At 46.0% G+C, this 23,454-nt stretch overlaps 1 protein-coding gene across 2 annotated transcripts; it reads right to left on the bottom strand.

Annotated features, from left to right (window-relative positions):
- Positions 1 to 1,927: 1,927 nt before the first annotated feature.
- Positions 1,928 to 12,799, bottom strand: BAG3 (BAG cochaperone 3). Of its 2 annotated transcripts, none has more exons than XM_075258545.1 (4): positions 12,559 to 12,799; positions 4,808 to 5,134; positions 3,950 to 4,234; positions 1,928 to 3,830 (listed from the first exon to the last, which is right to left on the bottom strand). In XM_075258545.1, the coding sequence occupies exons 1-4, from the start codon at positions 12,727 to 12,729 to the stop codon at positions 3,033 to 3,035; spliced, it is 1,581 nt and encodes a 526-aa protein (XP_075114646.1). In that variant the 5' UTR covers positions 12,730 to 12,799; the 3' UTR covers positions 1,928 to 3,032. The 2 variants fall into 2 exon arrangements, with proteins under 2 accessions (XP_075114646.1, XP_075114647.1); XM_075258546.1 differs by having other exon boundaries at positions 3,956 to 4,234.
- Between the last annotated feature and the right edge of the window lie 10,655 nt (positions 12,800 to 23,454).

Raw genomic sequence — 23,454 nt, 5'->3', positions numbered from 1 at the left:
TGTAAACTGAAGCATGTGAATAAGACGTCTGGAAACGCCGGCGCCTGCTGGTAGAACTGAAGCAGAAAGTCGCTGAGGAAAACTCTGCAGGAAAGCCGTGATACGTTTCGGCCGTGGTTTTTCCCACAGCACATCTTGGCTGCGTCTTGCTACATGGGGCCGTAACCATTACTGAGAACTTTACACGTCCCCATAGATGTCTGGTATTAGATACCGCTAGGAAGCCGACTTAATACTGCACATCCATGAGGACATGAAAGGTCCTGCTTAAAGGGGTTGTTCGAGATAAAATTATATTTCTCCACTAAACTAAACCCCCTCCCCCACCTAACTTCACAAAAAAAATGTGTATTTACCTAGATCTGGGGGCCGTCGTGTGACCTTTCCCGGTGAGTTTTCGGAAATGGAGCCTCATCAGAGTGGGCTAGCTAGGTGAACGGAGGTGTGTTAGGGGGAGAGCGAGTGTGAGTTGGTGCTCAGTGACGTGCAATGCATCATGGTAGTTGTAGGCTATGAGTACAGTAGGCTAGCCGTGTAAACAGATGTATGTGTGAATCTATCTCTAGATCTCGTCTTCACCATATAAATGCAGACCAGCGCGCCCATTCTCTGTGTATACACCTCTGGGTATATATAATGTAGAACTATTTGTCAGTGGTGTGGATTTGCTCGCGGTCATTCAGTTGTCTTGGTTCTCCATCCATATGTCGTTGACGACTTTTACTTCTCAGTGTTTTACTCTCTATCCTGTGAAGATACTATTGTCTCAGTCTGATCTTTGTAGATGTGACCTGCAGATTGTGCTCAGGATCCCTGGTGCCTTGGGTCGCCTCCTCCTGGGGTATGTGCCAGCTGCACTTCCTATTGTTCCAGATGAATATTTCATGTTCTTCTTGTGAATGAGTCACAGGGTAGGAACACCGACCCCACCTGTGCCGAAAGATGTCTGTTCCCACGTTCTTAAGTTCTGCTTAGTCATGCGCCTCCTTATATACCTTCACATGACGTGCTGCTGTTACTCCTGTGCTCCAATTATAGAAGTTTCTCAAGGTCTCCTTTCACTGGACTACATGCAGGAAAATAAGATCTGGAGTCTCCAGCTTTATTATATGTGGTTAAATCATCTCCTCGTATAGTGTTGAATCTTCTCCTCATACACCATCAGATCATCTCCTTGTATAGCTTTGCATCATCTCTTCGTATAGTGTCGCATCTTCTCGTAGAGCATTGTATCTTCTCCTTGTATAGCGTCACATCTTCTCCTCATAGAGCATTGCATCTTCTCCTTGTATAGTGTCACATCTTCTCATATAGTGTCACATCTTCTCGTGTAGCATTGCATCTTCTCCTCATATAGCATTGTAACTTCTCGTATAGTGTCGCATCATCTTGTATAGCGTCACATCTTCTCGTATAGCGTTGCATCTTCTCATATAGCGTCTCATCTCCTCGTATAGCATCACATTTCGTATAGCATCACATCTTCTTGTATAATGTGGCATCATCTCCTTGTATAGTATTTTCACAGGCTAGAGAGTAACGTGCTGAGAAGTGATTCAGTTTCCGTGCTGGGCTATCTTCAGGGCGCAGCTTCTGGTCGTGACGCCGCTGCTTCTTTCCTACTTGTTTAGCCTTAAAGTAAAAACATTTTGTTTTTATTGTCCTTTATTACGAAAGGCCCACCGCAGATCGATTTATTATACACACACACATTGCCGGGTAATGGATTGATCACTGGTGTCAGATCACTTATGTGTTGTGCCTTTGGTAATAAAGCCTCCTATTCTATGTACGATACTCGTCCTCTCTGACCAGACCGCGCCGCCGCATTTCCTTTTTGCTGCTTTCTGAATCGTGAAGTCTCGTACGTGGCCACCGCTAGCGACAATGAGTGCCAGTGATACACAATTCAGGAGACCACCACCACTTGTGGGAATATCAAAGTTTATTTATAAAGCTGCACATGAGGCTTTCTCCACACATAGAAATATAGATTTATTGAAACACTCTATACTGGATTACATAAAGTGCACAGAACAGTGAGTGACGGAGGCTGCACCTGCCGCAGAAAACATGGCCGGCTGTCAAGCTCCGCGCAATCCTACAGAAAGTGTATAAAGAACCGGCAAGCCAAGTAATATGTCCAGGGAGAGGGGATAGAACAGGTAGCAGACTTAGGACCAGGATGGAGAGGACCTCGTATGATGAGGGAGGGAGTCATTGGTTTGTAAGGCCAAGGGACATATCTGACTATATGGGGGAGCATTTCTACCCCCACAACTGAGTCACCAGAAGCAGATACAAGGCAGCATTAAGAGTGGTAGCAAAACGCACCAAGCCAAGGGACTCCGGTCACAGGATGTATCTGTAGCCGGGACCCGAAATCATAGGGTCAGTGCAGCAAGGTCATGTGACCGGGCAACTTCTCCACATCCCAGCTCTGCTGTACACGCTCAGATGTCTCTTCTTCTGGATCTTTCACACTTGTGTATTGCGATGGAGAACGAAGGCCGTTCTAAGCATGTAGCGCCATTATTATATGTCTTTACGTGATAGCCTATAGATACGCAATTTAGACTCTTCTTCCAAGAGCCGTAGACTTAAAGCCCAGATGGGGCATTTATAGCAGCGTGCACAGAATCATCCTGCCCATCTCAATACTCCAGTGTGAAAGACTTTGCAGGCATAGGAAGTTATCGAGTCATGCGATACGGGGCAGGCAGAGTGAATCCCTATCGGACAACCATTTATCAGTGCAAGTATCCGAAGAGAGACCTCGTGCCAAACTAGAAGCGAGCCAGAGCAGCAGACAAAGTAAAGTCTTTCTAGGATGGATTTTCACCCAGACTTTCCCCAAACTCCTTCTCCTCCGTAAACTCTCTACCAACATCCCCCATGACTTTCTTTTCCAGGGACGGATTCTGCAGATGGCGAGTTTTAGTCACACATGAACACGCGCAACGTTTTAAAATGCAAAACTAAAACCCAAGTGTCTTCCCAGTGATTGGCCTTCCTACCCAAAGTTCGAGCTCTTAATGTCTAGCACAAGTGCTTGGGGTAGAGACGTCTTGGGCTGGAGAAGCCTCCTGCACTGGAGCAGCAGAACTCAACACTTCCGGACTTTCCCCCATTGTACCAGCCAACTCCATTAGTTCTTGGGGGTTTCCAGTCAACTCCACTGCTGGATTATTAGTAGCTTTTTGTTCCAAAGTCTCAAGAATGTTCTGGACTTTTCTGACACCATCTCTTCTAGCCTGGCGAACATCAGCACGGCCTTCTGGGTCTACTGAATCTAGGGCCAGTAGCTCCTTAGTCAGATACTCCTCCAACATCAGATACTTCTTCTCATTCTTGTTGCCTTGGAAGCTATTCACAGCTTCTTGTAGCGCCTGCACCCTGTGCAAAATTCTTTCTATCTGTAGAACTCCTGGGTGCTTAGTTTGGGGCTCAGCGGCTTCTGCTGGAGGAACGCCTTCATCTGGCGTTGTGCCGTCTTCTACTTGTTGTGGATGTTGCTGCTCTTCTTTCCTCCCTTTCTGGAGAAACAAGTTACTGTCTTCTGGGATTCTTGTCTGCTCTTGTTCCGTACTCAGAGGACGTGTCTGAGCCACAAAGCCTCTCGGTGGGTTTGTTGCGGCTGGGGGGCTGCTTGTCGAGGTAGTCTGGGCTGGAGAAGTGCTCCGAGTGCTATCAGGGCTAGGAGCAGTGGGTGGCAAGTTTTCATGAACTGGAACATTTACAGGAGAGGTCTTCTGAGTGTGGACGGACAGTACAGGAGCAGAGTCCACCTCTACATGACTTCTAGGTGCGGAAACCTTTTGTATCGGAATCTGCCGAGAGTAACGAGAAAGCGATTAACACAAGAACAGAAGACAAGAGACAGAAAGAGACAGAAAATACAATCTAACAACTTTTCACCAGAAGATCCCTCAGAGCCTGTGGACATTACCTGGACGGTGACGGGAGCAGGAGCTGGGGGTGGAGGAGTCATCCTGGCTGGGGAACTTTCCCGACTAGACACAGTCTTTGGGGGTTGTTTAGTTTCTCTTTCATCCTGAATCCTGTGGAAAACTGGATGGTGCGGTTGGTATTCAGACTTCTGTGGCACGTTGTGAGAAGGTTGTCGTGGGACGTTCCCCTCGTGGATCACCGGTATGGGAATATAGCCCCGAGGCAGCTGGTGGCCTTGTCTGCCAGGTCCTTGCCTGCCAAGGGATTGCTCTGATGGAGGAGGCTGCAATGTAAGCACAAGAATCTACCATCACTCTGACAAGCGGGCATGATGGAGGGCGATGGTGGGATAAAGAGTACATGGCTACTGTCTATGATCTGCGCATACACATTATATCCCACTGTAGCTCTACAGTTGACCACATGCCTTAGGGCGGGTTCACACCTGCGCCCGATCTCAGTTCTCAGGTTTCCATCTTCTGCAGAAAGAAGACGGAAACCTGGCTGAGTGTGTCCGGCCGTGAGCGCCTTCTGGTCTCCGTGGCAAAACCGTTTTTTTTTTTTTTTTCTTAAACCGGACACAAAGTCCTGCATGTTCCACTTTGTGTCCGGTTAAAAAAAAAACAAAAACAGTTTCGCGATGGAGAGCACAAAATGCTCACAGCCGGAGACTTTCCAAACCCATTCAAATGACTGCAGGTTTCCATCTTCTCTCCAGTTTTGGGCAGGAAACGGAGACCGGGGCGCAGATGTGAACCCGCCCTTACACGTATATATACTGAACGTGGAGATTTCACAATATTTCCTTTGATATTGAAAATCTTAAAAACAGAACAAGTCATGCCTGGGACGTTACCGATTGTCCTTGTAAAGAGCCGCGAGACGCCGAGGAGCCGGCGATCTGTTCACCCTGTTTATCCGTCGGAGGAGATTCTGGTGGGCTCCAGGCTGGAGACTGAGGTCGGTTGGGACCCAGCAAAGGAGACTGTGGCCGCTTCTGCATCGAAGGTTCACATTTAACCCTTTGCATAGCTGGCTGAGGCACATGAAGAAAGGGCGGCTGCTGTCTGGTGTCCAGGCCTTCATGTTGGATTGGAATGGGAATATAACCAGGACGCAGCTGGGGGTAGTAGAGGTTTCCACATTTAGGACCCTCAGGGCAAGGACCATTGGACAACGTCATCTAAACATAAGCACATGAAGAGAGAGAGTGTTACCAAAAGAGAAGAGGAGCTACGGTAACCCCACGACCAAGAACTGGAATCTGATTGGCTGCTGTAGTGAGCCCTGGCCTACACATGTCATTGGTAACTACTGTCTGGTCACCCCTCTACACTTCACCAGCAATATGGCGCTCACATCCTCAGGGTCATCCAAACCCCCTACAGTCTCGCGTCAGAATGGCACGACGCCGAAAGAGCAGGTGGCCCGGCTGCCCGTGTAGGAGGGGGCGCGCTGAGCGGCCAGGGGCCTGAGTCACCAGTCACTATTAGTGCACTGACTTCACAGCTGTCACTTGCCAGAGACATCACAGAGGAAATACACAAGACATCATCAGGAGAACCATCTTTTGGATAGGGAGACATGTAGGGGCCACTCAATAACAAGTGACAGACCAAGTTACTCCCGCTTCCCCACCTAAAAATAAGACCTGGAAAGTCGGACAAGTGAGCAACAAAACAATGGAGTCCGCCGAGCCTGGCCTATAAATGGATGGAGGATTCCAGATCTCTGCTGACAGCTGCAGCCCTGATGGCTCTGTGACAGCTGCACCGCCTTGGAATTGAGCCGCACGGTTCACCTCCAAAAGGTCACCGAGGGGGAATAATGCTGACCGAGGCTGAAGAGTATGGAGCGCACGCCAGGTGAGACAGACAGGACCCTGAGGGATTAGGAAGGCATCATCATCCTCCTCCTCAGCCTGACCCAGCCATTCTCCTCCATCCTCCTCAGCCTGACCCGGCTATTCTCCTACACCCCTCCATCCTCCTCTGCCTGTCCCGGCCATTCTCCTACACTCCTCCATCCTCCTCCTCAGCCTGACCCGGCCATTCTCCTACACCCCTCCATCCTCCTCCTCTACCTGACCCAGCCATTCTCCTACACCCCTCCATCCTCCTCTGCCTGACCCGGCCATTCTCCTACACTCCTCCATCCTCCTCCTCAGCCTGACCCAGCCATTCTCCTACACCCCTCCATCCTCCTCTGCCTGTCCCGGCCATTCTCCTACACTCCTCCATCCTCCTCCTCAGCCTGACCCGGCCGTTCTCCTACACCCCTCCATCCTCCTCCTCAGCCTGACCCGGCCTTTCTCCTACACCCCTCCATCCTCCTCGGCCTGACCCGGCCGTTCTCCTACACCCCTTCATCCTCCTCGGCCTGACCCGGCCGTTCTCCTACACCCCTCCATCCTCCTCCTCTACCTGACCCGGCCATTCTCCTACACCCCTCCATCCTCCTCCTCGACCTGACCCGGCCATTCTCCTACACCCCTTCATCCTCCTCGGCCTGACCCGGCCGTTCTCCTACACCCCTCCATCCTCCTCCTCAGCCTGACCCGGCCATTCTCCTACACCCCTCCATCCTCCTCCTCTACCTGACCCGGCCATTCTCCTACACCCCTCCATCCTCCTCCTCAGCCTGACCCAGCCTTTCTCCTACACCCCTCCATCCTCCTCCTCTACCTGACCCGGCCATTCTCTTACACCCCTCCATCCTCCTCTACCTGACCCGGCCATTCTCCTACACCCCTCCATCCTCCTCCTCAGCCTGACCCGGCCATTCTCCTACACCCCTCCATCCTCCTCCTCAGCCTGACCCGGCCACTCTCCTACACCCCTCCATCCTCCTCCTCAGCCTGACTCAGCCACTCTCCTACACCCCTCCATCCTCCTCTACCTGACCCGGCCACTCTCCTACACCCCTCCATCCTCCTCGGCCTGACCCGGCCGTTCTCCTACACCCCTTCATCCTCCTCGGCCTGACCCGGCCGTTCTCCTACACCCCTTCATCCTCCTCGGCCTGACCCGGCCGTTCTCCTACACCCCTCCATCCTCCTCCTCGGCCTGACCTGGCCGTTCTACACCCCTCCATCCTCCTCCTTAGCCTGACCCAGCCTATCTCACAGGTGAAGAGGACACAATGCAGCTGGAGATCTTGAGAGTCTCGGTATAAGCTCTTATGCAGGGTGTGCCTGTGTCACGCCGCACTGCATGATGGGATGGCTCCTGCTCTGTGTCTGGAGGATGAAGCCTGCCGCCCTGACAGAAGATTCCACAAGTAAGGAGACCAGAACGTGCAGAAGCCGCAACAACTGGTCACCAGTGCAATGGGCCAATGTGAAGTGCGGGAGGTCAGTGCCAGGATCACCCAAGAAGACGGAGCAGGCGATACAGCCATACACAGCAGTCAGTGGTGGGGCCGTATAATATGTATTGTGACATCACAACCTTGTGTCAGATACATCAACAATACCAGGTCAAGTATAACAAAGCCGCCCCCACCTCACCGGATATAATGTAGCCCCCTCCCCCGTCACATCTGATATAACATTATAAAATGTAGCGGCCCCCTCCTCAGCATCTCCCCTCCCTCCCAGAGAATGTAGTGGCCCCCTCGGCACTAAAATACCGGATATAACGTAGCGGCCCCCTCCTCTTTATAATACCTGATATAACGTAGCGGCCCCCTCCTCAGCATCATACCTGACATAATGTAGCATCTCCCCTCCCTCCCAGAGAATGTAGCGGTCCCCTCCTCACTATAATACCTGATACAATGTAGCGGCCCCCTCCTCACTGTAATACCTGATACAATGTAGCGGCCCCCTCCGCACTATAATAATACCTGATACAATGTAGCGGCCCCCTCCTATAATACCTTATACAATGTAGCGGCCCCCTCCTATAATACCTGATACAATGTAGCGGCCCCCTCCTCGCTATAATACCTGATACAATGTAGCGGCCCCCTCCTCTGTTATACCTGATACAATGTAGCGGCCCCCTCCTCACTATAATACCTGATACAATGTAGCGGCCCCCTCCTCTGTTATACCTGATACAATGTAGCGGCCCCCTCCTCACTATAATAATACCTGATACAATGTAGCGGCCCCCTCCTCACTATAATACCTGATACAGTGTAGCGGCCCCCTCCTCACTATAATAATACCTGATACAATGTAGCGGCCCCCTCCTCACTATAATAATACCTGATACAATGTAGCGGCCCCCTCCTATAATACCTGATACAATGTAGCGGCCCCCTCCTCACTATAATACCTGATACAATGTAGCGGCCCCCTCCTATAATACCTGATACAATGTAGCGGCCCCCTCCGCACTATAATAATACCTGATACAATGTAGCGGCCCCCTCCTATAATACCTGATACAATGTAGCGGCCCCCTCCTCACTATAAAAATACCTGATACAATGTAGCGGCCCCCTCCGCACTATAATAATACCTGATACAATGTAGCGGCCCCCTCCTCCTATAATACCTGATACAATGTAGCGGCCCCCTCCTCACTATAATAATACCTGATACAATGTAGCGGCCCCCTCCTATAATACCTGATACAATGTAGCGGCCCCCTCCGCACTATAATAATACCTGATACAATGTAGCGGCCCCCTCCTATAATACCTGATACAATGTAGCGGCCCCCTCCTATAATACCTGATACAATGTAGCGGCCCCCTCCGCACTATAATAATACCTGATACAATGTAGCGGCCCCCTCCGCACTATAATAATACCTGATACAATGTAGCGGCCCCCTCCGCACTATAATAATACCTGATACAATGTAGCGGCCCCCTCCGCACTATAATAATACCTGATACAATGTAGCGGCCCCCTCCTCACTATAATAATACCTGATACAATGTAGCGGCCCCCTCCTCACTATAATAATACCTGATACAATGTAGCGGCCCCCTCCTATAATACCTGATACAATGTAGCGGCCCCCTCCTCACTATAATAATACCTGATACAATGTAGCGGCCCCCTCCTCCTATAATACCTGATACAATGTAGCGGCCCCCTCCTCCTATAATACCTGATACAATGTAGCGGCCCCCTCCGCACTATAATAATACCTGATACAATGTAGCGGCCCCCTCCGCACTATAATAATACCTGATACAATGTAGCGGCCCCCTCCTCACTATAATAATACCTGATACAATGTAGCGGCCCCCTCCTATAATACCTGATACAATGTAGCGGCCCCCTCCTATAATACCTGATACAATGTAGCGGCCCCCTCCGCACTATAATAATACCTGATACAATGTAGCGGCCCCCTCCGCACTATAATAATACCTGATACAATGTAGCGGCCCCCTCCGCACTATAATAATACCTGATACAATGTAGCGGCCCCCTCCGCACTATAATAATACCTGATACAATGTAGCGGCCCCCTCCTCCTATAATACCTGATACAATGTAGCGGCCCCCTCCTCCTATAATACCTGATACAATGTAGCGGCCCCCTCCTCCTATAATACCTGATACAATGTAGCGGCCCCCTCCTCACTATAATACCTGATACAATGTAGCGGCCCCCTCCTCACTATAATACCTGATACAATGTAGCGGCCCCCTCCTCCTATAATACCTGATACAATGTAGCGGCCCCCTCCGCACTATAATAATACCTGATACAATGTAGCGGCCCCCTCCTCCTATAATACCTGATACAATGTAGCGGCCCCCTCCTATAATACCTGATACAATGTAGCGGCCCCCTCCTCCTATAATACCTGATACAATGTAGCGGCCCCCTCCTCACTATAATACCTGATACAATGTAGCGGCCCCCTCCTCCTATAATACCTGATACAATGTAGCGGCCCCCTCCTCACTATAATACCTGATACAATGTAGCGGCCCCCTCCTCACTATAATACCTGATACAATGTAGCGGCCCCCTCCTCCTATAATACCTGATACAATGTAGCGGCCCCCTCCTCCTATAATACCTGATACAATGTAGCGGCCCCCTCCTCACTATAATACCTGATACAATGTAGCGGCCCCCTCCTCACTATAATACCTGATACAATGTAGCGGCCCCCTCCTCACTATAATACCTGATACAATGTAGCGGCCCCCTCCTCACTATAATACCTGATACAATGTAGCGGCCCCCTCCTCACTATAATACCTGATACAATGTAGCGGCCCCCTCCTCCTATAATACCTGATACAATGTAGCGGCCCCCTCCTCACTATAATACCTGATACAATGTAGCGGCCCCCTCCTCACTATAATAATACCTGATACAATGTAGCGGCCCCCTCCGCACTATAATAATACCTGATACAATGTAGCGGCCCCCTCCTATAATACCTGATACAATGTAGCGGCCCCCTCCTCCTATAATACCTGATACAATGTAGCGGCCCCCTCCGCACTATAATAATACCTGATACAATGTAGCGGCCCCCTCCTATAATACCTGATACAATGTAGCGGCCCCCTCCTCCTATAATACCTGATACAATGTAGCGGCCCCCTCCTCACTATAATAATACCTGATACAATGTAGCGGCCCCCTCCTATAATACCTGATACAATGTAGCGGCCCCCTCCGCACTATAATAATACCTGATACAATGTAGCGGCCCCCTCCTATAATACCTGATACAATGTAGCGGCCCCCTCCTATAATACCTGATACAATGTAGCGGCCCCCTCCGCACTATAATAATACCTGATACAATGTAGCGGCCCCCTCCGCACTATAATAATACCTGATACAATGTAGCGGCCCCCTCCGCACTATAATAATACCTGATACAATGTAGCGGCCCCCTCCGCACTATAATAATACCTGATACAATGTAGCGGCCCCCTCCTCACTATAATAATACCTGATACAATGTAGCGGCCCCCTCCTCACTATAATAATACCTGATACAATGTAGCGGCCCCCTCCTATAATACCTGATACAATGTAGCGGCCCCCTCCTCACTATAATAATACCTGATACAATGTAGCGGCCCCCTCCTCCTATAATACCTGATACAATGTAGCGGCCCCCTCCTCCTATAATACCTGATACAATGTAGCGGCCCCCTCCGCACTATAATAATACCTGATACAATGTAGCGGCCCCCTCCGCACTATAATAATACCTGATACAATGTAGCGGCCCCCTCCTCACTATAATAATACCTGATACAATGTAGCGGCCCCCTCCTATAATACCTGATACAATGTAGCGGCCCCCTCCTCACTATAATAATACCTGATACAATGTAGCGGCCCCCTCCTCCTATAATACCTGATACAATGTAGCGGCCCCCTCCGCACTATAATAATACCTGATACAATGTAGCGGCCCCCTCCTCCTATAATACCTGATACAATGTAGCGGCCCCCTCCTCCTATAATACCTGATACAATGTAGCGGCCCCCTCCTCCTATAATACCTGATACAATGTAGCGGCCCCCTCCTCACTATAATACCTGATACAATGTAGCGGCCCCCTCCTCACTATAATACCTGATACAATGTAGCGGCCCCCTCCTCACTATAATAATACCTGATACAATGTAGCGGCCCCCTCCTCCTATAATACCTGATACAATGTAGCGGCCCCCTCCTCACTATAATACCTGATACAATGTAGCGGCCCCCTCCTCACTATAATACCTGATACAATGTAGCGGCCCCCTCCTCCTATAATACCTGATACAATGTAGCGGCCCCCTCCGCACTATAATAATACCTGATACAATGTAGCGGCCCCCTCCTCCTATAATACCTGATACAATGTAGCGGCCCCCTCCTATAATACCTGATACAATGTAGCGGCCCCCTCCTCCTATAATACCTGATACAATGTAGCGGCCCCCTCCTCACTATAATACCTGATACAATGTAGCGGCCCCCTCCTCCTATAATACCTGATACAATGTAGCGGCCCCCTCCTCACTATAATACCTGATACAATGTAGCGGCCCCCTCCTCACTATAATACCTGATACAATGTAGCGGCCCCCTCCTCCTATAATACCTGATACAATGTAGCGGCCCCCTCCTCCTATAATACCTGATACAATGTAGCGGCCCCCTCCTCACTATAATACCTGATACAATGTAGCGGCCCCCTCCTCACTATAATACCTGATACAATGTAGCGGCCCCCTCCTCACTATAATACCTGATACAATGTAGCGGCCCCCTCCTCACTATAATACCTGATACAATGTAGCGGCCCCCTCCTCACTATAATACCTGATACAATGTAGCGGCCCCCTCCTCCTATAATACCTGATACAATGTAGCGGCCCCCTCCTCCTATAATACCTGATACAATGTAGCGGCCCCCTCCTCCTATAATACCTGATACAATGTAGCGGCCCCCTCCTCCTATAATACCTGATACAATGTAGCGGCCCCCTCCTCACTATAATACCTGATACAATGTAGCGGCCCCCTCCTCACTATAATACCTGATACAATGTAGCGGCCCCCTCCTCCTATAATACCTGATACAATGTAGCGGCCCCCTCCTGTGACATAAGATCCCTCGGTTGTTCCTCTGGTCAGCAGGTTCAGGTCACGCTTTGGCCACTCACCTTGTCCTGGGCCCGGGGGTCGCTCCACGTCGTAGTCCGGTTGTTATGATCCACGAAGAAGGGCCAGCCGGTGTGCGGGTCCAGCTTCATCTCCCAGCCCGGGGGCAGCGGCTCTGCGGCGCTCAATGTGCTGCTCTTCATAACGCTACGAGGAATCGAGAACTGAGCCATCCGCGCCCGACTGCGCCTTATCTACAGCGGCCGTGACGCCACAGCGAGAAGGCTGGAAGTGTCTGGAAGAAGCGGGGGGGGGCGGGGCTACAGGAGGCACGGGGGCGGGGCTACGGGAGGTACGGGGGCGGGGTCACGGGACAGCCAGAGCCGCGGGGCGGAGACTTGTGCTGGAAACTTCTGGGCGCCCGAGTCCTCGCGCTGAGTCACTGGCCCCGCCCCCCTGTATGAGGTAGAGGAGGCTGGCGGGAGACGGAGACACCTCACACAGCTATATATATACACTGTATACAGCTCAGGCATATATATACCCTGTATACACCTCACACAGCTATATATATACACTGTATACAGCTCAGGCATATATATATACCCTGTATACACCTCACACAGCTATATATATACACTGTATACAGCTCAGACATATATATATACCCTGTATACACCTCACACAGCTATATATATACACTGTATACAGCTCAGGCATATATATATACCCTGTATACACCTCACACAGCTATATATATACACTGTATACAGCTCAGGCATATATATACCCTGTATACACCTCACACAGCTATATATATACACTGTATACAGCTCAGGCATATATATATACCCTGTATACACCTCACACAGCTATATATATACACTGTATACAGCTCAGACATATATATATACCCTGTATACACCTCACACAGCTATATATATACACTGTATACAGCTCAGACATATATATATATATACACCCTGTACACTGTATACAGCTCAGGCATATATATATATATATACACCCTGTACACTGTATACAGCTCAGACATATATATACCCTGTATACACCTCACACAGCTATATATATACACTGTATACAGCTCAGACATATATATATATATACACCCTGTACACTGTATACAGCTCAGGCATATATATATATATATATATACACCCTGTACACTGTATACAGCTCAGGCATATATATACCCTGTATACACCTCACACAGCTATATATATACACTGTATACAGCTCAGGCATATATATATACCCTGTATACACCTCACACAGCTATATATATACACTGTATACAGCTCAGGCATATATATATATATATACACCCTGTACACTGTATACAGCTCAGGCATATATATATACCCTGTATACACCTCACACAGCTATATATATACACTGTATACAGCTCAGGCATATATATACCCTGTATACACCTCACACAGCTATATATATACACTGTATACAGCTCAGGCATATATATACCCTGTATACACCTCACACAGCTATATATATACACTGTATACAGCTCAGGCATATATATACACCCTGTACACTGTATACAGCTCAGACATATATATACCCTGTATACACCTCACACAGCTATATATATACACTGTATACAGCTCAGACATATATATATATATACACCCTGTACACTGTATACAGCTCAGGCATATATATATATATATACACCCTGTACACTGTATACAGCTCAGGCATATATATACCCTGTATACACCTCACACAGCTATATATATACACTGTATACAGCTCAGGCATATATATATACCCTGTATACACCTCACACAGCTATATATATACACTGTATACAGCTCAGGCATATATATACCCTGTATACACCTCACACAGCTATATATATATATACACTGTATACAGCTCAGGCATATATATACCCTGTATACACCTCACACAGCTATATATATACACTGTATACAGCTCAGGCATATATATACCCTGTATACACCTCACACAGCTATATATATACACTGTATACAGCTCAGGCATATATATATATATATATATATACACCCTGTACACTGTATACAGCTCAGGCATATATATACCCTGTATACACCTCACACAGCTATATATATACACTGTATACAGCTCAGACATATATATACCCTGTATACACCTCACACAGCTATATATATACACTGTATACAGCTCAGACATATATATATACCCTGTATACACCTCACACAGCTATATATATACACTGTATACAGCTCAGACATATATATACCCTGTATACACCTCACACAGCTATATATATACACTGTATACAGCTCAGACATATATATACCCTGTATACACCTCACACAGCTATATATATACACTGTATACAGCTCAGGCATATATATACCCTGTATACACCTCACACAGCTATATATATACACTGTATACACCTCACACAGCTATATATATATATACACTGTATACAGCTCAGGCATATATATACCCTGTATACACCTCACACAGCTATATATATACACTGTATACAGCTCAGCCATATATATATACCCTGTATACACCTCACACAGCTATATATATACACTGTATACAGCTCAGACATATATATACCCTGTATACACCTCACACAGCTATATATATACACTGTATACAGCTCAGATATATATATATATATATATATATATATATATATATATATATATATATATATATACACCCTGTACACTGTATACAGCTCAGACATATATATACCCTGTATACACCTCACACAGCTATATATATACACTGTATACAGCTCAGACATATATATACCCTGTATACACCTCACACAGCTATATATATACACTGTATACAGCTCAGACATATATATATATATACACCCTGTACACTGTATACAGCTCAGGCATATATATACCCTGTATACACCTCACACAGCTATATATATACACTGTATACAGCTCAGACATATATATACCCTGTATACACCTCACACAGCTATATATATATACACTGTATACAGCTCAGACATATATATACCCTGTATACACCTCACACAGCTATATATATACACTGTATACAGCTCAGGCATATATATACCCTGTATACACCTCACACAGCTATATATATACACTGTATACAGCTCAGGCATATATATACCCTGTATACACCTCACACAGCTATATATATACACTGTATACAGCTCAGGCATATATATACCCTGTATACACCTCACACAGCTATATATATACACTGTATACAGCTCAGACATATATATACCCTGTATACACCTCACACAGCTATATATATACACTGTATACAGCTCAGACATATATATACCCTGTATACACCTCACACAGCTATATATATACACTGTATACAGCTCAGGCATATATATACCCTGTATACACCTCACACAGCTATATATATACACTGTATACAGCTCAGGCATATATATACCCTGTATACACCTCACACAGCTATATATATACACTGTATACAGCTCAGGCATATATATATATACACCCTGTACACTGTATACAGCTCAGACATATATATACCCTGTATACACCTCACACAGCTATATATATACACTGTATACAGCTCAGACATATATATATATATATATATATATATATATATATATATACACCCTGTACACTGTATACAGCTCAGACATATATATACCCTGTATACACCTCACACAGCTATAGATATACACTGTATACAGCTCAGGCATTATATATATATATATATATATATATATATATATATATATATATATATACACCCTGTACACTGTATACAGCTCAGACATATATATACCCTGTATACACCTCACACAGCTATATATACACTGTATACAGCTCAGACATATATATATATATATATACACCCTGTACACTGTATACAGCTCAGACATATATATACACCCTGTACACTGTATACAGCTCAGACATATATATACCCTGTATACACCTCACACAGCTATATATACACTGTATACAGCTCAGACATATATATATATACACCCTGTACACTGTATACAGCTCAGACATATATATACCCTGTATACACCTCACACAGCTATATATATACACTGTATACAGCTCAGACATATATATACCCTGTATACACCTCACACAGCTATATATATACACTGTATACAGCTCAGACATATATATATATATATATATATATATATATATATATATATACACCATGTACACTGTATACAGCTCAGACATATATATACCCTGTATACACCTCACACAGCTATATATACACTGTATACAGCTCAGACATATATATATATATATATATACACCCTGTACACTGTATACAGCTCAGACATATATATACCCTGTATACACCTCACACAGCTATATATACACTGTATACAGCTCAGACATATATATATATACACCCTGTACACTGTATACAGCTCAGACATATATATACCCTGTATACACCTCACACAGCTATATATATACACTGTATACAGCTCAGACATATATATATATATATATACACCCTGTACACTGTATACAGCTCAGACATATATATACCCTGTATACACCTCACACAGCTATATATACACTGTATACAGCTCAGGCATATATATATATATACATACACCCTGTACACTGTATACAGCTCAGACATATATATACCCTGTATACACCTCACACAGCTATATATATACACTGTATACAGCTCAGACATATATATATATATATATATATATATATATATATACACCCTGTACACTGTATACAGCTCAGACATATACACTCACCGGTCACTTTATTAGGTCCACCATGCTAGTAACGGGTTGGACCCCCTTTTGCCTTCAGAACTGCCTCAATTCTTGGTGGCATAGATACAACAAGGTGCTGGAAGCATTCCTCAGAGATTTTGCTCCATATTGACATGATGGCATCACACAGTTGCAGTCGCAGATTTGTCGGCTGCACATCCATGATGCGAATCTCCCGTTCCACCACATCCCAAAGATGCTCCTCTATTGGATTGAGATCTGGTGACTGTGGAGGCCATTGGAGTACAGTGAACTCATTGTCATGTTCAAGAAACCAGTCTGAGATGATTCCAGCTTTATGACATGGCATTGCATTATCCTGCTGAAAGTAGCCATCAGATGTTGGGGACATTGTGGTCATAAAGGGATGGACATGGTCAGCAACAATACTCAGGTAGGCTTTGGCGTTGCAACGATGCTCAATTGGTACCAAGGGGCCCAAAGAGTGCCAAGAAAATATTCCCCACATCATGACACCACCACCACCAGCCTGAACCGTTGATACAAGGCAGGATGGATCCATGCTTTCATGTTGTTGACGCCAAATTCTGACCCTACCATCTGAATGTCGCAGCAGAAATCGAGACTCATCAGACCAGGCAACGTTTTTCCAATCTTCAATTGTCCAATTTCGATGAGCTTGTGCAAATTGTAGCCTCAGTTTCCTGTTCTTAGCTGAAAGGAGTGGCCCCCGGTGTGGTCTTCTGCTGCTGTAGCCCATCTGTAGCCTCAAAGTTGGACGTACTGTGCGGCCTTCAGAGATGCTCTTCTGGCTACCTTGGGTGTAACGGGTGGCTATTTGAGTCACTGTTGCCTTTCTATCAGCTGGAACCAGTCTGGCCATTCTCCTCTGACCTCTGGCATCAACAACGCATTTCCGCCCCCCACAGAACTGCCGCTCACTGGATGTTTTTTCTTTTTCGGACCATTCTCTGTAAACCCTAGAGATGGTTGTGCGTGAAAATCCCAGTAGATCAGCAGTTTCTGAAATACTCAGACCAGCCCTTCTGGCACCAACAACCATGCCACGTTCAAAGGCACTCACATCACCTTTCTTCCCCCCCATACTGATGCTCGGTTTGAACTGCAGGAGATTGTCTTGACCATGTCTACATGCCGAAATGCACGGAGTTGCCGCCATGTGATTGGCTGATTAGAAATTAAGTGTTAACGAGCAGTTGGACAGGTGTACCTAATAAAGTGGCCGGTGAGTGTATATACCCTGTATACACCTCACACAGCTATATATACACTGTATACAGCTCAGACATATATATATACACCCTGTACACTGTATACAGCTCAGACATATATATACCCTGTATACACCTCATACAGCTATATATATACACTGTATACAGCTCAGACATATATATACACCCTGTACACTGTATACAGCTCAGACATATATATACCCTGTATACACCTCACAGCTATATATATACACACTGTATACAGCTCAGACATATATATATATATATACACCCCTGTACACTGTATACAGCTCAGACATATATATACCCTGTATACACCTCACACAGCTATATATATATACACTGTATACAGCTCAGACATATATATATATATATATATATATATATATATATATATACACCCTGTACACTGTATACAGCTCAGACATATATATGCCCTGTATACACCTCACACAGCTATATATACACTGTATACAGCTCAGATATATATATATATATATATATATATATATATATATATATACACCCCTGTACACTGTATACACTTCACACAGCTATATATACACCGGTGTATACTGCTCTATATATACCTCACATAGCTATATATACCCTGTATACACCTCACACAGCTATATATATATACACTGTATACAGCTCAGACATATATATACACCCTGTACACTGTATACAGCTCAGACATATATATACCCTGTATACACCTCACACAGCTATATATATACACTGTATACAGCTCAGACATATATATATATATATATATATATATATATATATATACACCCTGTACACTGTATACAGCTCAGACATATATATACCCTGTATACACCTCACACAGCTATATATACACTGTATACAGCTCAGACATATATATATATACACCCTGTACACTGTATACAGCTCAGACATATATATACCCTGTATACACCTCACACAGCTATATATATACACTGTATACAGCTCAGACATATATATATATATATATACACCCTGTACACTGTATACAGCTCAGACATATATATATACCCTGTATACACCTCACACGGCTATATATATACACTGTATACAGCTCAGACATATATATATATACACCCTGTACACTGTATACAGCTCAGACATATATATACCCTGTATACACCTCACACAGCTATATATACACTGTATACAGCTCAGACATATATATATATATATATATATATATATATACACCCCTGTACACTGTATACACTTCACACAGCTATATATACACCGGTGTATACTGCTCTATATATACCTCACATAGCTATATATACACTGTATACAGCTCACACATCTATATATACACCGGTGTACACTGTATATATACCTCACACATCTATATATACACCCTGTATACAGCTCTCTCTCTCTCTATATATATATATACCACTGTACACAGCTCACACATCTATATATACACTGTATACAGCTCAGACAGCTATATATACACCCCTGTACACAGCTCACACATCTATATATACACCGCTGTATACAGCTCAGACAGCTATATATATACCCTCTACACTGTATACACCTCTATATATCAGACATCTATATATACACCTCAGACAGCTATATATACACCCTGTACACACCTTTATATACCTCAGACATCTATATATACACCCCTGTATACTGCATACAGCTCTGTATACACCTCAGACAGCCATATACTGTATACACCTCTGTACGCTGTATATACCTCAGATAGACATATATACACCCCTGTACGCTGTATACACCCCTATATACAACTCAGGTGCCTCTATATACACCCTTACACACTGTATACAGCTCTATATGCACTTCTGTACGCTGTATACACAGGACGTCTGAGTTTCATGGTCCCCTTGATTGGTGATGTGATGCCTCGGTCTTGTAGAAGGACATCAAATCAAACAGCTTTATTGGCATTAGTAAAGTGTGGGGGAGGAGTTGGAGTCGCGGGGGAAGGGGCGGCTGATTTGGGGTATAACAGTCCGTGGAGTCTCATCTTCCTCTTGTTTGGTGACAGCTGGACACGTATTGGGCAGCGATCTCCACAGTGGCCTCTTCTTCTCCCAGTAGGATGTAGAGTTTCCTCTTCTCCCAGTCTGGGATGTGGGCAGAGAGTCTTTGGTAGTAGCCGGCCCTCACAGCTGAGTATTTGGTGCAGTGTAGCAGGAAGTGGGTCTCATCTTCTAGGGCCCCCTGGTCACAGTGCTGGCACAGTCTCTTCTCCCGTGGCTTGTACGTCTGCCTGTATCGCCCCGTCTCTATCTCTAGGTTGTGGGCGCTCAGTCTGTACCGGCTCAGGGTCTGTCTGTGCTTGGGGTGGCGTATTCTCTCCAGGTAGGTGGCCATGGTGTAGTCCCTTTGTAGGGATTGGTACACATTGGTGAGTTTCTTGGAGTTATTTATTGCGCTTCTCCATTCCTCCATGTACCGCTCTCTGTTTCTCTCAATGACTCCTTTTATTTGAGCCTTGTTCGGGGCATGTTGGGGGTTTTGGCTTGGCAGATGGCTGATGCTTGGTTGGGGGATATCAGTACTTCTCGGGGCTCTGTGGTTCAGCCAGGCTTGGTGGTGGTAAGAGTCAGGACTGCTGCCCTGTATGTGAGTCCAGAATGATAGCGCCCTCTTCTGTATGGTGAGCCATAGGGGGAGTCTGCCTAGCTCTGCCCTGCAGGCCATGTTGGAGGTGTTGCGATGGACATGGAGCAGGTATTTGCAGAACTCCAGGTGGAAGTTCTCTGTTGGGCTGGAATCCCACTTTGACTGGTCTGGGTAGGTGGCTGGGCCCCAAACCTCGCTGCCATAGAGAAGGAATGGGGAGATGACAGCGTCAAATATCTTCATCCAGACCCTCACCGGTGGTTTGAGGTGGTACAGTTGTCTTCTGATGGCGTAGAAGGTTCTGCAGGCTTTTGCTTTCAGGGTTTCTATTGCTGCTTTGAAGCTTCCTGATTGGCTGAGCTCCAGCCCCAGGTAGGTGTAGCTGTTGGTTTTCTCCAGTGTGGAGCCGTTCAGTGTGAATTGTGGGGTGGTGGAGGCTTTATTGTGGCCCTTCTTCTGGAATACCATGACTTTGGTCTTCTTCTGGTTGATGGGTAGGGCCCATGTGGTGCTGAATTTTTCCAGCACTGACAGGCTTTCTTGGAGGTCTTTCTCGGTGGGGGACAGAAGTAGGAGGTCGTTGGCATATAGCAGGAACTTCACCTCCCGGTCGTTCAGGGTGACCCCCAGGACACTTGGAACATATTATTGTCCCGTCTCCCCCACATACAGACCCCCAGGACACTTGGTACATATTATAATCCCGTCTCTCCCCCACATACAGACCCCCAGGACACTTGGTACATATTATTGACCGTCTCCCCACATACAGATCCCCAGGACACTTGGAACATATTATTGTCCCGTCTCCCCCACATACAGGCCCCCAGGACACTTGGTACATATTATTGTCCCGTCCCCCCACATACAGGCCCCCAGGACACTTGGTACATATTATTGTCCCGTCTCCCCCACATACAGACCCCCAGGACACTTGGTACATATTATTGACCCGTCTCCCCCACATACAGACCCCCAGGACACTTGGTACATATTATTGTCCCGTCTCCCCCACATACAGACCCCCAGGACACTTGGTACATATTATTGTCCCGTATCCCCCACATACAGACCCCTAGGACACTTGGTACATATTATTGTCCCGTCTCCCCCACATACAGACCCCCAGGACACTTGGAACATATTATTGTCCCGTCTCCCCCACATACAGACCCCCAGGACACTTGGTACATATTATTGTCCCGTCTCCCCCACATACAGACCCCCAGGACACTTGGAACATATTATTGTCCCGTCTCCCCCACATACAGACCCCTAGGACACTTGTAACATATTATTGTCCCGTCTCCCCCACATACAGACCCCCAGGACACTTGGAACATATTATTGTCCCGTCTCCCCCACATACAGACCCCCAGGACACTTGGAACATATTATTGTCCCGTCCCCCCACATACAGACCCCCAGGACAGTTGGTACATATTATTGTCCCGTCTCCCCCACATAGAGACCCCCAGGACACTTGGTACATATTATTATACCCCACATTCGGTGTGCTGCAGGTGAAGGTACCCGGGATCCTGTAGTCCTGATTACAGTTGGGGATTAGAGTTGCAGCAATATATCAGATACTTGAAAGGGCTACAACTATAGGACCCACAACTGCAGTTATCAAGAATACAGTGAGTGCATAATGTGATCCCCCCTCCTTGTAGAGCTGGTGCTATTATTGTACTCTGGGGGAAGAGCCCCAGAGTGGATGCTGAGCCCAGGACAGGTGAGTATAAGTATTTTTTTTTTACTTTTAGTCACCTCCTCTGGGCTGGCATCTAATGGAAAGGGGCCCCGCTCCTTTTCTTTGCACACCTGAGTTGCCCAAGTAGAGAATTCCATTGAGACAGATAACGCCAAACACTTAGCGTCCTCCATGCTGGACGAGCAATCGTACTTCGCGCCGATCAGAGTAGAGTAAGAGAGACATCTTTGGAAAGTGCAGAAGCCGCTCTACAAGACTTCAGACTCATCCTCGGCGATTTCTAGGGATAATGATTTGTTTAACCCCTTAGAGACACAGCCCAAAAGTGCGCTAAGGACCAGGCCTTTTCTTTTTCAAAACTGACGTGTCACTTTAAATGGCAATAACTTTGAGACGCTTTAACTTACACAAGTGATTCTGAGATTGTTTTTTCGTAACACTGTACTTCATGTCAGTAGTAAATTTTGGTTATGTTTTGTCTTTGATTATGAAAAAATAGGAAATTTGGCAAAAATGTGGGGAAAAAAAAAGCAGTTTTCAAACTTTTAAATTGCAAGCCTTTCAAATA

Source organism: Leptodactylus fuscus, chromosome 10 (genome assembly GCF_031893055.1).
Source record: "Leptodactylus fuscus isolate aLepFus1 chromosome 10, aLepFus1.hap2, whole genome shotgun sequence".
In the NCBI taxonomy this organism is placed as follows: domain Eukaryota; kingdom Metazoa; phylum Chordata; class Amphibia; order Anura; family Leptodactylidae; genus Leptodactylus; species Leptodactylus fuscus.
Note: the sequence above shows the minus strand (reverse complement) of the source record. Positions and strands in the feature narration are given on the sequence as shown.

Bases quoted from the DNA above. Each gene is read 5' to 3' on its own strand.
- BAG3 (XM_075258545.1), bottom strand. From the start codon at position 12,729: ATGGCTCAGTTCTCGATTCCTCGTAGCGTTATGAAGAGCAGCACATTG. The intron at 5,135-12,558 runs GTGAGTGGCCAA...GCTTATGTTTAG, and splicing joins ACCCCCGGGCCCAGGACAAG to ATGACGTTGTCCAATGGTCC. The intron at 4,235-4,807 runs GTAACGTCCCAG...CTTACATTGCAG, and splicing joins GCTCTTTACAAGGACAATCG to CCTCCTCCATCAGAGCAATC.